Source organism: Podospora bellae-mahoneyi, chromosome 6 (genome assembly GCF_035222275.1).
Source record: "Podospora bellae-mahoneyi strain CBS 112042 chromosome 6, whole genome shotgun sequence".
Lineage (NCBI taxonomy): Eukaryota > Fungi > Ascomycota > Sordariomycetes > Sordariales > Podosporaceae > Podospora > Podospora bellae-mahoneyi.
The window spans coordinates 69828-86022 of NC_085885.1; the positions used below are offsets into that span (position 1 = coordinate 69828).

The 16195-nt window shown below is 50.6% G+C and overlaps 3 protein-coding genes across 3 annotated transcripts; 2 read left to right on the forward strand and 1 right to left on the reverse strand.

Annotated features, from left to right (window-relative positions):
- On the forward strand, positions 1-8268 carry QC761_611230 (Type I Iterative PKS). The gene is made up of 6 exons (XM_062881531.1): positions 1-898; positions 951-1952; positions 2027-2384; positions 2450-3057; positions 3242-7127; positions 7221-8268. The coding sequence occupies exons 1-6, from the start codon at positions 299-301 to the stop codon at positions 8126-8128; spliced, it is 7362 nt and encodes a 2453-aa protein (XP_062728976.1). The 5' UTR covers positions 1-298; the 3' UTR covers positions 8129-8268.
- A 1317-nt stretch (positions 8269-9585) lies between these two features.
- Positions 9586-11853, forward strand: QC761_611240 (uncharacterized protein; the record flags this gene model as incomplete). Its single annotated transcript, XM_062881532.1, has 1 exon — positions 9586-11853. One exon carries the CDS (start codon positions 9586-9588, stop codon positions 11851-11853), a length of 2268 nt encoding a protein of 755 aa, XP_062728977.1.
- Positions 11854-14072: 2219 nt separating this feature from the next.
- QC761_611250 (uncharacterized protein) lies at positions 14073-16068 on the reverse strand (the record flags this gene model as incomplete). The annotated part of the gene is made up of 3 exons (XM_062881533.1): positions 14073-14831; positions 14889-15684; positions 15741-16068. The coding sequence occupies 3 exons, from the start codon at positions 16066-16068 to the stop codon at positions 14243-14245; spliced, it is 1713 nt and encodes a 570-aa protein (XP_062728978.1). The 3' UTR covers positions 14073-14242.
- Positions 16069-16195: the final 127 nt, after the last annotated feature.

The following is a 16195-nucleotide window of genomic DNA, read 5'->3' on the forward strand; positions in this document are numbered from 1 at the left end:
GCAGGTCACTGCAACACCCCTTAAGTCAGGGATTGCAAGATGGTAAAAGAAGGGAGATAAGATTTGCTGTTCGTTCCTTCCCATCTCCCTGATTAGTCTCGCTGTTTACATAGCTGCGTGTGGATACCAACATTTTCTCAACTCCGCCAGCTGGTGCTGTCAACTCTGGTAGGCTTGCTTACCTGTAAACTGCTGTCTATCTGTATATCAAGTCTCTCTGTTCTCGCTTTTGTTGTGGCGGAGCTTTATCTTTCCCAAACCGTACTATTGGACACCGATTACAACAAGTCTTCTTACAATGGCCCGGCAACAAATCTTTCTACTCGGTCCCCAAGTGACCAATTGGACACGAGAGGCCTTGGCGGAACTACAACAAAACCTCCTGAAAGATCCCACCCTTGACTTCATCACTCAAGCCCTGTTAACCTTGCCCTACCTCTCGTCTATACTCGGACAACAGCTCGGGCTAGACTTTCACCCTGGCCGGATTTTCCATCTTCTCGTCGACTTTGCCCAAGGCGGGCAGCTTCTCTTAAACGCCAATGATGATTGGCGGCACAACACTTTGCTGGCCCCATTGACAATCGTGTCTCAAGCCATAGACCTCGCCATTCAGTTTAGAGGTCTTCCTAGAAACAAACTACCCTTAACACCGCATCAGCAAGTTCAGGGCTTCTGCATTGGCTGGCTGTCGGCATCATCTCTTGCTAGTGCGTCAACTTGGGATGACTTCAAGCGTAATATTTCCGCTGCCTTGCGACTTGGGGCCTGTATTGGCGCAGCAGTGGACGCCGATTCCAGTCAGTTCCCTTCTGATCACGCAAGGGCTATTTGTGTGCGCCTGAGGAACCCGAGTGATAGGGTGTTTCTGGAGACACTGCTGGACCAGATACCGGATGCAAGTCATTCAACCTTTTTTGGCTGGCCTATACAAGCTAACATGTTGCTAGGCCTATATTTCCTGTTTTCTGGATGAGGGCGTTCTCACTGTGACGGTGCCAAACAGCAAGCGACTTTGGTTGGAAGGACAGCTGCAGACAGCTAGCCTGCCGTGGACCGATATTGGGCTTCATGGCCATTACCATCACCTACGGCATGAGGAGAGAGCCCAAACTCTCAAAAGAATCTGTGCCTCTATTGGGGAACTTCAGCTTCCCGCCGCCGCGGCCTTGCAAACACCGTTGAGATCAACCGCTGATGCCAACATCGTCCCGCCGAACGCGACATCACTTCACGATATTGCCATCGATCTCGCGCTGTGCAAACGAGCTCACTGGTTACAAACTCTGCGCAACTGTGTCGAGAAAGCCGACAACTTCGTCTTCATACCCATTGGCTCCCATACTAGAGGCCTTGTTCCGCGTTCGATTACCCATCCTCACCCCTCACCCAGCACCTCGATGCCAGAGGACGAGATCGCAATTATCGGCATGTCTGCTCGCTTCCCTGGCTCAGACTCCCTGTCAGACTTTTGGAACCTTTTGGTCTCAGGGAAGACTGCGTTTGGACCTCTTCCAGTGTCCCGTTTTGATCCGACATATCCCAGCATTGCCTCACATCTGGCTGAAGCCAAATACCAGGGGAATTTTCTCAGGGATGAGGTTGTCAAGGGCTTCGACCACCGGTTCTTCGATATTGCTGGGCGAGCAGCTAAACACATCGATCCCCAGCAAAGGCTTGTCCTTGAGGTTGCGTATGAGGCTCTAGCTACCGCAGGATATCACCAGATCAAAACCCACCAGCAAAAGGAAGTGGGTGTATACATGGGCGTTGGTGAGGTTGAATATCAACATAATCTTGCCGGACACCAAGCAACTCCTTTCACTGCGGTGGGTTTGTTGAGAAGCTTCATCAGTGGGAGAGTTAGCCATTTCTTTGGCTGGAATGGGCCTGCGGTTACACTTGATACTGCTTGTTCCTCAAGCGCTGTGGCTATACACACAGCTTCGAAGGTAAGGCCCCAGATTTGGCCCATTGTTCATTGGACGTGACTGACATGGACTGCTAGGCTCTTTTGACAGGCGAGTGCGAACTTGCCTTGGCGGGCGGTGTGAACATCATCACCAGCCCCGAGTTGCACCAAGCTCTTGCCGCGGGCTCTTTTCTCAACCCCCACGGAGCAAGCCATGCATTTGATAGCTCTGCCGCAGGGTACTGTCGAGGAGAAGGGGCAGGTATATTGGTGCTGAAGCCCTTGTCCAAAGCAGTTGCGGACGGTGACGCAATTTTAGGAGTCATCGGGGCTTCCGCCGTCAACCAAAACTCCAATTGCAGTCCAATCACTGTCCCAGAGTCGTCATCACAATGCTCACTATACAAGAAAATTCTGCAAACGGCAGGAGTGAGCCCGGGAGAAGTTACCTACGTTGAAGCACATGGAACTGGTGAGTGCCCCTCTTGTGCTGACATTGCTGGGACCTCATCACTGATGCCATCATAGGCACACAAGTCGGGGACCCTAAGGAGTATGAGAGCATAAGAATGGCTCTCTGTGGTCCCTTTCGCACCGAGCACCTGTTTGTCGGCTCCGCCAAAGACAGTATCGGGCACTGCGAGGCTGCATCAGGCGTGGCCGGCGTCATAAAGACCCTTCTCATGATGCACCACAAGACCATTCCCCCGCAGGCTGGATTTGACACTCTCAATCCTCGCATTACCACAACCCCAGCAGATAAGATAATCATCCCTAAAGTTGCCCAGCCCTGGAGCCCAGTCCACCGACGAGTCGCCCTTGTGAACAATTATGGCGCTGCAGGTTCTAATGCTGCTATTCTTGTCAGGGAATATGAGGAACCAGCTTCCCAGTCTGTGCTGTCGGCTCCGACAACCTACCCAATACTTCTCGCGGCGAAGTCACCCAATCATTTGCAGTCCATGATTGCTGCGCTGAAGTCCTGGACACCACTTCCCGCATCATTTGGGGACATCGCCTACAACATTAACAAGTCACAGAATCCCCAGTTCCCTCACCGACTGGCCCTTACAGCCAGGAGTCACGATGATATGGTTGCCTGTCTTGAGACGACGGCAGCGTCCATGCCCACCACTCAGCTACCAGTAGTGCTTGCATTCGGTGGCCAAACAGGGCAGAGTGTTTCGATTTCAGAACATCTCTACAATTCATGCTCTGTGTTGCGCAGACACCTTGTGAGTGGCGCTCTTTGTTTACATACCCCTGAATTCACCCCTATCCTACCCCGAGTCTTGGATTGTTTGCACCTGGCGCTAACAAAAGCTCTAGGACCAATGCAATGATGTCTGTGTTGCTCTTGCCCTTCCGGCAATTGTGCCAAGCATTTTCACGTCCTCCAAATCGGTTCCGGCTTTGCATGACATTGTTCGTCAGCACTGTCAATTGCTGGCTTTGCAAGTTTCTACGGCCCGTTGTTGGCTGGGATCCGGGCTGGAGACATCTGACATCACACTTGTTGGTCACAGTTTTGGCCAAATATCCGCTCTGGTTGTTGGAGGTTCCTTGACAGTCGAAGATGGGTTCCGATTTGTTGCCGGTCGCGCAAGCCTGATTCGCGATCACTGGTCGGAACCCGGATGCATGCTTTCGCTTGAGTGTCTTGAGCCTCAAGCCAGGGAAATCAGAGACGCGGTCAACAGGAATCTACAACAAACCGGCAGTAGGGTTGAAATTGCATGCTACAATGGCCCGACAAGCTTTGTCCTCTCTGGCCACCAAGAGGCTATCGCCCAGACGAAATACGTTTGCCAACAGCAGCAAATCAAGTCTCTGCAGCTGGCAAGTACTCATGCCTATCATTCACACATGACTGAGTCAATTCTCACGAAGCTCACCGAGATGGCTCGTCGTCTTGTTGTCAAATCGCCGAGTCTCAAAATTGAGACTTGCACCCTCAAGACTTCGGATTGGCAGTTCACAGCTGAGAGTTTGGTACAGCACACCAGAGATCCGGTTTTCTTCGCCGATGCCATCGCTCGCATCACTGCATCATATCACCAGGGAGCCATCTGGCTCGAGGCAGGCACCTCGTCACCAGTCATCCCCATGATCAAACGGGTCAAGCGCGATAACAACAAGACAGGAGGCAAATTGCCAGACATTTACTTACCCGCTGGCCTCCGCAACGATGATGCGATGATCAACATTGGTGTGATCACATCCCAGCTTTGGCAAGCTGGATGCAGTGTGCGGTATTGGCCGTTCCTCCAGCATGGCCCTCAGAATCGACACGCCTTTGTTCCGGTTCCTCCATATCAATTCGACAGGACACAGCATTGGATGGACTACAAACCAAGGGGGTCGGAGGAAACCGGTAAAACAGCGAAACAAGATGCCGCTTCTGCAGATCTCATCACCCTGGTTGAAGCTGGAAACATGAAGTACGTCTTCCAGGTCAACACCACTGCCGACTTTTACCAGCTCGCAGCAAATGGACACGCCGTTGCTGGACATGGCTTGTGTCCCGCCTCAGTTTACCTGGAGCTCGGCGCCAAATGCGTTGAAATAGCTGCCGACATGCCTCTAGGCGACCTGATGATGCCTCATTTCGAGGCTTTGGCGATGTCATCCCCGCTTGGGATTGCGACGAGCCACACGAAGACAACCGTATCTCTGCATCAGAATGACACCAAGTCATGGTCGTTCAACATATCCAGCCTGAATGCTGAAGGCACTTCGACAGAGCATGCACGAGGCCGCATAGCATTGCCATCTGGGGGCGCAGATGCTCAGCTCTCATCTATGAGTAAATTATTTCGACGATCTCGCGTCGATCGTCTAAATAGCCTGGAGACTTCCAGCAAGGTGGCAGGTCCGATGGTCTACCAGTTGTTTTCGAGTGTGGTCGACTATGCCCCCTACTATCAGGGCGTCAAATCCTTGACGGCCCATGGTAACGAGGCTGTTGGGTTAGTCGGTATTCCTACTAATTGGGAATCTCCAGATGATTTCAGGTTGCCAAAGGGTATTTGTGACCCCGTCGCCCTGGACAACTTTCTTCAGGTGGCGGGTATTCACGTTAACTGTCTTCGTCCCGGGGACGCTGGGCAAGTCTTCATGTGCACTGCCATCGAGGAACTAATCATCTCACCAGCTTACAGACAGTCATCGATCAGCTGGAAGGTATATACCCGCTATGATATGGAGCCGGATTCTCGCTTGATAATAAACGACATTCTGGTCTACGATGGAACCTCCAATGAACTGGTTGTCGCCATCATGGGGGCTACTTTCAGGGCAGTTTCCCTCAAGTCGTTGGAACGCACCCTAGGGCGACTTAATGGCGCTTCACGTTCCTTCCCCTTGACTACACAACCCCATCAATCATCGCCAACCGAGCCGACCCCGCCTATGGAAGCCACCTCTGCACCCATCACCAAGACAAATCCCGACCAGACTCCTCAAGTAATAAAAGACTCCAAGGCCCAGTCATCAGTGGATCATGACATCAGGAGGGTGCTCAGCAACATCGTTGAGATGCCGGTCGAGGAAATTAAATCCACGAGTACTCTTTTTGAACTTGGGGTCGATTCTTTACTGGCTGGTGACGTGTTGGCTGAGATCTCTAATATGTTTGGAGTCAAAGTCTCACAGCCTGAGCTGTTGGCATGTTCCGACGTCGCAGCTCTCGTCGGCCTCGTGGGGAAAGAGTCGACGGAACCAACATTTTCCCAATCAGCACCCAAAGTGTTCAGAAATGACAGTTTTGAGACAACGGGATCGGATCCTTTGACTAGTTCGGATCTATTCGACTCGGAGATTGACTCGAATGATTCATCTTGCCCTACTGATTTCACTGACAAAGATATCGCCACCAGCTCCGAGTCTGGCCACTGCAAGAAGAGTGGTTTAGAGGATCTCGGGGGCGTCGCTGGTGTCTCGTTTTGTGGGGCTGCAGCCAATTACACACGACATGCTTCCGCCACTCGCTTCTCGAACTTTTGCATGGACGTCTACCCAGTTCAGTCCCGACTCGTCACACAATACGTCCTGTCCGCCTTTGGTAATATGGGCTGTGATTTGAGCCTCATCAAGCCAGGATCAGAGGTTCCATTCATCGGTTCCTTCGATCCTAAACACAGCAAGCTCGTCAGGCAGCTGTATGAAATCTTGCAAGACTCGAAGCTGATCTCTGTTGATGACCTGGGTAAATTTTGGCGGACAAACACACCTCTCGAGACGGCTTCCGCCGTTGACCTCCAAGCCACCATACTCTCTCGGTTTCCGCAGCACACCTCCGAAGCCAAGCTTTTAGATGCTACAGCCTCCCGGCTTTCGGCGTGCTTGACGGGCGCGGCTGATCCAATCGACATATTGTTCGGTACATCTTCCGCCCGGGGGTTACTTGAAGACGTCTACCTCAACGCCCCCATGTTCAGAACGGGTACTTTGGTTCTGGTTGACTACCTGTCTTCCCTTGTACGAATGAGCGCTCGACAAACTATCCGTATTCTGGAGATCGGGGCGGGAACAGGCGGCACAACACGACCTCTGTTACATGCCCTGAGCCAGATTGAGAGACCCCACATGACAGTCCAATACACCTTCACCGACCTGTCCCCATCCCTTGTTGCGGCAGCAAAGAGAAGGTTTGCATCTCTGGTGGCCTCTAGTGCTCGGGGAAATGGGGTGGAAATCGAGATGCAGTTCACCACGCTGGACATTGAATCCCCAGACACAAAGCGGGACAAGCACTACGATATTGTCCTGTCGACAAACTGCATACATGCCACTGAAAACCTCAGCATCTCGGCCAGTCATATTCGAGCGCTGTTGGATCCAGTTGAAGGGGGCTTGCTATGCTTGGTAGAACTGACCAGGAATCTTTACTGGTTCGATCTCGTTTTTGGGCTATTGGAGGGATGGTGGAGATTCAACGATGGACGGACCCATGCCCTTGCCGATGAGCTGACCTGGGAAAGGAGTCTAAAGCAGGCTGGCTTTGCGTCTGTGGAATGGAGCGATAACGGGACACAAGAAGGAAAGATTTTGAGAGTCATCGCTGCCCATGCCTTACCCGAGCGAGAGCCCAATATCAGAGAGCAAACGAGAATGGAGACGATGCGCTTCAAGAGTATCGGCGGTGTTGACTTGATGGCAGACATATATTACCCAGTTACACTCTCTGATATGTCAGCGGCGCCTCGTCCCATAGGTATGTGCTCAAGCTTGTGCTTAAGAAATGCAGAAGCCCTCTCAAAAAGGGTAATAAAGTTTGAAAAAAGATGGTAGCTAAGTGGAGTTGCAGCTTTGATGATTCATGGCGGGGGCCACATCATGCTCTCACGAGCCGACATTCGACCTTGCCAAACTGAACTTCTCCTCTCCAAAGGGTTCCTTCCGGTCAGCATTGACTACCGCCTTTGTCCCGAAACGACTCTCCAAGAAGGCCCAATGTGTGATACCGTCTCCGCCCTCTCATGGGTGAGGAATACCCTTCCCTCTCTTCCTCTGGCGAGAACCGATATTCGGGTCGATGGTGAGAAGGTCGTCGCGATTGGCTGGAGCACCGGTGGCCACTTGGCCATGAGTCTGTCGTGGAAATCGGCCGAGTTTGATGTTAGACCACCTGAGGCCATTCTCGCCGTTTATTCTCCTTCGGACTACAAGGATCCCTTCTGGACTCAGCCAAACATTCCGGAAGGGTCAGAGTCGATGTTCCCTATCGCGGCTGACTCCGCCTTTATGACACTTGACCAACCCATCACGGCTTACAATCCACCATCTTCAGCCAAGGCGGTGGGTGGCTGGATGTCAGTCGTTGATCCACGCTCCAGGTTGGCATTGTACATGAATCATCATGGCAAAACACTCGAGGTTCTTCTGCGTGGAGTTTCTGCGATCAATGGAAAAAGAGAGGTGTCTGAGGAGGAGGTTACGGCGGTGTCTCCATTGGCCCAGGTGCAACAAAATCGGTACAGAACACCGACCTTTATCGTTCACCCTCGGCTAGATGACTTGATACCATGGCAGCAAGCCCAACGGATGCACCAGGCTCTCAAAGAACGAGGTGTTGATGCTGAGTTGAGAATTGTTGACGAGGGAGCAAAGCACTTGTTTGATGTCGGTAAAGGATGGGAAAGGAGGCATCCGCAGGGCTCTAAGGTGGTGCGAGAGGGATTTGAGTTTCTAGTGAAATATGTTGATGGGGTTTGAGGGAGGAAGTCTGGGAAATGCGCTGTGTAAAACCATCACAGCATAACTACCTACCTATATCGGGCATCGAAACACATCTACCACTTGAGCTGCTATTTCGAAATCTGTTAAAATCAATGTGTCTTCTCCAGCAAATGCACTACGTGTACTAGTGATACCTATGAAGGAGGAATGTTTTTGCCCTAAAGGGTGTATCTACCACGCTGTCGACAAAACACCCAACACTGCAAAAGTTGTAAACCATGCATCGAAAGATAGCCTATAGGCCTTAAAAGATAGTTAATAGGTATAAAAAGAATATTAAGAGGCCTATCTGCTATTTAAAAAGGTGTTAATTTGTGTATAACTAACTTGCAGTACCAATTATTCTGTCCGCCACATGCCTACAAACCAAGGCTTGCAGTGTCTTGTAAAGCCGACTATCTCCGCCCAGGGCCCAACGAGTTTCCCAGAGTACCCCATAGTTCTCCGATGTGAGCCGCTTACCTACAGCACACGTCTGACAAAGCGTCCTCGTTGCTGGCGAAATATGGGAAGCTAAGTTAAAGTTTGAAGCTATTCCCAGACCATGAATGGGTGGACCAGTTGCCATGACGCGAATGCGGGGCAAGCTATTAAAACCCCTGCCAGCAACGGCCTTGGCATCGAAAGGTCCCGCCTCCATCTGTTCTCCCGTCCCGTGAAGAGCTCCCGTCGACAACGTAGCGGAATGGCGTGAATGGCTATCCTGATATGCAAAGACGGACTTGAGAGCCAATGTGGAAGCTCAACAGCATTTCCGTCCTACATCCGAACCCCGAGCACGAGGCACCCCACCAATCAGCATCATTGCATCTCATCAACGCCGTTGATGGGCACCTCTCTGGCGACCAAAGCTCCCCGGGCAGCACAGGGCAACGACACCCGTGGCAAGCCCCGATGGAAAGCTGCACCGTCTTTTGGACTTACATACCAATGCAAGGGACCCCTTCTTCGTAGGTGGGTAGCAGTAGATTGCCACAGCATTCAAAGCGACACCGTGTTCAGTACTCGCGAAGGCGACTGCTGAATAATAATGCCTTCCCTGGTGCACGGAATAGATGGGATGGCCACGTCGAGGGAGGAAGCGGGGCAAAATGTCGCGATCTTGCCCCTCACCATGCGGGGTTTGACGTGACAGTCTGGGCGGTACTTGGTGTTTGCGTGTGCTTGTCCGGAGAAGAGCGGGGTCGGGGACTGTTCTAAGATCCAGATGCTTCGACGGCGATCTGCAGCTTCCGTGCTTCCATCGGACCCCTCCGGCGTGCCTTTCTTTTCAAGTCCATATGTAGTGACCCCTCCTCTTCCGCCATAACTTTCCGCCTTCCTGAACCTCCTCTTATTTTCTTGCCAATCACCCCCCAACATCCCCAACACCCCCAACACCCCCAACACATACATTAGCAACCTAGGTTTGTTTTCATTGGTATACTGCAAACATGGGAGAGTGCCCGGTCAATCACACCAAGTCCGCCAACGTCGCCGGCGGCGGGACACGCAACATTGATTGGTGGCCCAACCAGCTGCGTCTCAACATCCTCCGTCAGCACACGGCCGCCTCCGATCCTTTCCACAAGGAGTTCAACTACGCTGCCGCCTTCAAGTCTCTCGACTACGATGCCCTTAAGAAAGACCTTACCGACCTCATGACAAACTCGCAGGACTGGTGGCCTGCCGACTTTGGACACTATGGTGGTCTCTTCATCAGAATGGCCTGGCACAGCGCCGGCACCTACCGGGTCTTTGACGGTCGTGGAGGTGGTGGTCAGGGCCAGCAACGCTTCGCTCCTCTCAACAGCTGGCCCGACAATGTCAGTCTCGACAAGGCCCGTCGCCTGTTGTGGCCCATCAAGCAAAAGTACGGCAACAAGATTTCTTGGGCCGATCTCATGCTCCTGACGGGCAATGTCGCCCTCGAGTCCATGGGCTTCAAGACCTTTGGCTTTGCCGGTGGTCGCCCCGACACGTGGGAGGCCGACGAGTCTGCCTATTGGGGTGGCGAAACAACATGGCTGGGTAACGAAGCTCGCTACGCCCACGGCCAGGAGGGCATTGCCGGCAAGGGAATCGTCTCGGGTGACGAATCCAAAAAGAACCACACCGACATTCACAACCGCGACCTCGAGTCCCCTCTTGCTGCTGCCCACATGGGTTTGATCTATGTCAACCCCGAAGGCCCCGATGGCAACCCCGATCCTGTCGCTGCCGCTCGTGACATTCGCGTCACCTTTGGCCGTATGGCTATGGATGATGAGGAGACCGTGGCCCTGATTGCCGGCGGTCACACTTTTGGCAAGACACACGGCGCTGCCCCGGCCGACAATGTTGGCGCCGAACCTGAGGCGGCCTCTATCGAACAGCAAGGCTTTGGCTGGAGCAACAAGTATGGGTCGGGCAAGGGCCCAGACACCATCACCTCTGGCCTCGAAGTCATCTGGACCAAGAACCCTACCAAGTGGACCAACCAGTTCTTTGAGTACCTCTTCAAGTACGAGTGGGAGCTCACCAAGTCTCCAGCTGGTGCCAACCAGTGGGTGGCCAAGAATGCGGAACCCTTCATCCCCGATGCCTATGACCCCAACAAGAAGCACCTCCCGCGTATGTTGACCACCGATCTATCTCTCCGCTTCGATCCCGGCTTCGAGAAGATCTCTCGTCGCTTTTTGGAGCACCCTGACCAGTTCGCCGACGCCTTTGCCCGCGCCTGGTTCAAACTGCTCCACCGTGACATGGGCCCTCGGTCGCGCTGGCTCGGCCCCGAGATCCCATCCGAGGTTCTTTTGTGGGAGGATCCTCTGCCCCCTCTTGACCACCCCGTAATCGACAATAACGATATTGCTGCCATCAAGCGCGAGATCCTTGCCACTGGTCTTGCGCCGCCGAAGCTCATCTCAACCGCTTGGGCGTCCGCCTCTACCTTCCGTGGCAGTGACAAGCGCGGTGGTGCCAATGGCGCACGCATCCGCCTGGCTCCTCAGAAGGACTGGAAGGTCAACAACCCTGCCCAATTGGCCGAGGTCCTTGGAGCCTTGGAGGACGTGCAGAAGAGATTCAACGAGCAGGCTACGGGTGGCAAGAAGGTGTCGCTCGCCGATGTCATTGTCCTGGGTGGTGTTGCTGCCCTGGAGCAAGCTGCCGGTGTGTCGGTGCCCTTCACCCCCGGCCGCACCGACGCTTCTCAGGAGCAGACTGATGTCCATTCGTTTGAGCATCTCGAGCCATATGCCGACGGCTTCCGCAACTACGGTCATGGCAATGACCGCGTCAAGACTGAACAGTACCTCGTTGACCGGGCCCACCTCTTGACTCTGACGGCACCCGAACTCGCCGTGCTTGTTGGCGGTCTCAGAGTCCTCGGTGCCAACTATGATGGCTCCGACCATGGTGTCTTCACTGCCCAACCGGGCAAGCTCACCAATGATTTCTTTGTCAACCTTTTGGATCCCAACACCGAGTGGACCAACGTTGATGGCAAGGGTGAGGTCTTTGAGGGCAAGGACCGTGTGACTGGCCAAAAGAAGTGGACCGGAACTCGCGCCGATCTCATCTTTGGTTCCCACTCTGAGCTTCGCGCCATCGCTGAGGTGTATGGCAGTGCTGACGGTCAGGAGAAGTTTGTCAAGGACTTTGTGGCGGCGTGGGATAAGGTCATGAACCTTGATCGGTTTGACCTCAAGCAGGGTGCTGGATCGAGCCCTAAGCTCTAAGTTGAAAACAGCTGTGTATCATGGCAGGACTGTAATGCCGTCAATGAGTTAATGAATTAATTTTCTAAAGGCTTGTCCAGGGTATAATTTGTTTTGCCGTTCTGATCATAGGGGTCAGGGCTGTATGTCAGCGGCGGGAAGCCATGCCAGATCAATAACTGACTGGACCCCAAAATGTGTTGTGGTGTTTTTCGTTGATTCAAGCGAACATATCTAGAACAAATATCAAAGTTCGCATATGGGTTCGCCCATTTTTCAAATGAATACTCCTTCTGGTACTACAATTAGGGACCTATATCCTCAAAATTACATGCTTTAATAAAACACAACAAACAATAACGTATTTAATAAGCGAGCGGATCGGACAAGCGAGTGGATCGATTTCCACTACCCTATTACAACCATCCTCAATTGCAAAACAACAACACTATTAACCTACTACAATTATATCAGAAACAGCTGAATCAGACTCTTCTGCAACCTCCTGGCACGTACGGATATTATGGCCAGGCTTGCCGCATACACCACAGCACTGAACCTTCGTACGCCCCCCCCCTACATTACCACCACCCTGCTCCTTTCCTTGCGCCATCTCTCCACCCACAGCCTTCTGGTCCAGTAGATCCTGTGCATCTTATATATTAAGTGATCCTCTAAGCTATACGCGTATTTTTTTTACTTTCCGGCGCTTACTTAGTGCCTCGTTCGCCTTACGGAGCGAAGATGCCTTTAACTAAAGGAAAGCTACTTAATGTATTATAATTATTATACCTTTAGTAAGCTAGTTTACCGTAGCTAATATTAAAGTTAGGAAGGTATTTTAATAATTAATAATGCGAGCTTTAATAAATATTAATTATAAATTAGCTTTTCGGGGGTTTTATAATATTTAAAATACTTAAGGTAATACCGTGCCCGGCCTTAAGGATAAAGGTATTAACGTACGAAGCTTTATATTTAATTTAAAAAATACTTTCTTTAAATCGTATAGTATGAAGCTAGTACCCGTAAAGTTACTTCATATATTTTTCTCTATTATAAAGGTAAAAAAAGTTTCGCGGAAGGTATAAAGAAACTTAAATTTACATATATAGTTAATATAAATACGTATTAAGCTTTCGATCTGGCGGCTATACGCTTATTTTAGTAGCTTAAAATAGTTAATATCGAGTAACTAAAGGAAATAAGAAAAGTATAAAAGTATATAGAGCGTAATAATATTATTTTACTAATAGTAACGCTCGAATTTAATTAAGTAATAGTTTTCGTAGCTATTAAAGATTAATAACCGGTATTTACCTTTTGTACGAAACGCTATATAATAATCGAAATACTTAATCTAATTTAGGCCTACCGGATTAATAATCTAACTATTATCGATAATTATAATACGTTAAATAAATAGTAAATTATATTCGGTATATTTATTAGTAAAATAATATTATATAACTAAAATAATAAAAGGCAGGATAGCTTAGCCGAAGATATTAATTTTTTAAATTACCGTTACTTACTTATAATTATTAAGCTAGGCTAATTTTATTTTACTAAAGCCGTCCGAGGTAATAATTATTATACTTACGAAAATAATATTTATTATAAACTTAATTTCGTCGAAATTATAAATATCGTTATTTATAATACTATATTTCGCTTTAGTATTCCGTATAAATATAAATTATTCGATAATAACCTTTAGATCCTCGTATTTAGCCCTTTAGTAATTATATTTACGCGTAAAACGTACACGGAGCTATAACTAACGTTTAACGAAGTTATATACCTAGCGTTAACTAATAGGAGGCGCGTTACATACGCGCAACAGTTAATTAGCTATATCTTCCACGCCACTTAATCTAGGTAGGAATACGCGTATAGATAACTTAAGAACGTATTAAACTATTATCTTTTCCTCCAGATCCGTTAAATTACGTAAGTTAGCGGGAATATCGCGTCGTGCAGGCTTACTAGCGCGCCGGCGATAGAAGGTAGTATAAGGCACAGAATAGAGCCTCGCTATAGCTTTAAGGCTTAGCTTAGGGTCATTTTTAAGGGCTTTAAGTGCAAGAATAACTTTTACTTTAACTAGAATCGAAGACATCTTGGTATGGTGGAGGAAATCGATATTGCAGGTAGAGAGCTATATCGCGTACGAAATCGATCCACTCGCTTGTCCGATCCGCTCGCTTATCAAATACGTTAAGCAAAATGGTGAACCATCTTTTTCTTGATACAGAAGGACATCCTACCCACAGGGTAAGCAACGTGGTATATATCTCTATAATACTTGTCACTGACAGCCAAGCACATCAACTAACTCATCATTCAAGTTCGTCATATAAATATCATCATGCATTAGAATGTGTGGCAGACGAGAGACATTAAACCCTTAGAGTCCCCTGGTCGGGTCCAACATCCGCTTCGCGTTCCGGGCTAGAAACTTTTGTCTGCATCGGCTGATCGGCTTGATTCTGCCCTCCAACTTGATATCAACAGGGGTCTTGTACCCGATGTAGTCCACCAAAACCTGGTCTTGTGTGTCGAGAACGATGGGGTTGGTAAAAGGGGGGTCAAAGAAATTATCGCCCCCACCTGCGAGGAAATCAAGTGTCACGATCCGATACTCGGCAGTCTTGTCTAAGGGCTTGCCGCCAATTGTGATAGCAACCAGCTTCGTGGTTGCAGTTGCATCAGGGTTGTACTCGATGACAATTCCGCGGCTGACTTGTAACAGAGAGGTCACGGGACGGCCATTGACCTGGTTGACTTTGGACATGATGCCCTCGAGAGTCGACCACAGGCGTTCACCGGACATGGAGATCTCGACGATGGCATTGCCAAAGGGGAAGGACGTGAGGACCTCCCCTCTGGTGATGGGGCCTTCATCGATAGTGGCACGAACACCGCCGGCATTGATGAGCGCAAAGGCCGGGGCAGTCTCGGGGGTGGTGTTGTTGACTCGGTATTGGAGCATGGCGCTGCAGGTTCCCATCGTCAGCCCACGTCACGGACACATTACTGCGAGGGCAACTTACTCGGCCATGAAATTTCCCAACAAACATTCCTCCAACAGGCACCGAGACTGATCTAGCACCACCAAGCTTTCTCCTACGACTTGGGCAGCAAACTCTTCGAACGGCTTCCTCCACTGGTCAATCTGGCTCTGAAGATCCTCATCTTGGGCTGTTGTGTTGGTCAGGTGAACCGGCGCACCATGGTAATCCAGGACTCTTCCATCCGTGTCGTAGGTAACATCGATGTAGCCGAGATATTCTCCCCAGCGGTAAGCCTGCACGATGAAGACTTCTTCGCCCTCAGAATTCTCAACAATGGTTGGGTACTTGCCCACGGCACCGGCAAAGTTTCCCAGTGGGGTATGGCTGTGGCCGCCCATGATCAAGTACAGACCCTTCGTCTCTCGCGCGAGCCTCTGGTCCTCCTCATATCCAATGTGAGTCAACGCCGCGATCCTCTTCACTCCCAGTTCGCCTCTCAAGTAGTCAATCGTCTCCTGTACGCTTTTCACAGGATCTTCAAACGTCGTTCCCGGGCCGGGATTGGCGATTCCTGGCGTTGTCTCGGTCGTGACACCGATGACGGCCAGCTCGTACTGTTCAAAATAGTGAAAAGGCTTGATTGTCTTGTTCAGAACCGCATGGTCGGACTTGATATTGGCGCTGACAATAGGAAAGGTCAGGTTGTCAAGGAACTCGCCCAGGTGATCATCGCCGCGGTCAAACTCGTGGTTCCCCAACGTCATGGCATCAAAGCCGATCTGGTTGAGCGTCTCGGCGATTTTCGAACCGCCATAGTATGAGAAGAACATGGTACCTACTCCAAGTCAACAATCCAAATCACTTGATATTCCACCTTGGACCTCAACTTACCTTGAAACTCATCACCAGCGTTCAGGAGCAACGAGTCCGGGTGCGAAGGGCGGGATTCGCCGAGGACATGCTTGACGCGGGCGTAACCACCGTAGCAGCCTCTCTCTGGACGAGTGCAGTCGGTGCCTGAGGAGGAAAACTCGTCGAGATGGGCGTGTACGTCATTGAGATGGTAGAATGAAATGTTGTAGTTGCCATTGTCGTCGATGAAGCGCTTGGAGAGCTTGCGGCGGCTCACGAGGTGCTCCGGAGACCCCACTTCCTCGAGAGCGATAGAGCCAGCCGTGGCAACTGCTGCCCACAAGAGCAGGCCCTTGAGGGAATTCATCTTGTACGCTGGTTTACAGACGATGGAGCTCACTCAGAGGCAAAAAACGAGTGACATGAACCGGGCCTATGAAGAACAGACAACAGCGCCAAGGATGGGACAGAAGAGACGCATTGCAACAGAACAC

Coding starts and splice junctions, on each gene's coding strand:
- QC761_611230 (XM_062881531.1), top strand. CDS start 299: ATGGCCCGGCAACAAATCTTTCTACTCGGTCCCCAAGTGACCAATTGG. Junction 2,385..2,449: donor CGTTGAAGCACATGGAACTG/GTGAGTGCCCCT, acceptor TAGGCACACAAG/TCGGGGACCCTAAGGAGTAT. Junction 7,128..7,220: donor AGCGGCGCCTCGTCCCATAG/GTATGTGCTCAA, acceptor GTGGAGTTGCAG/CTTTGATGATTCATGGCGGG.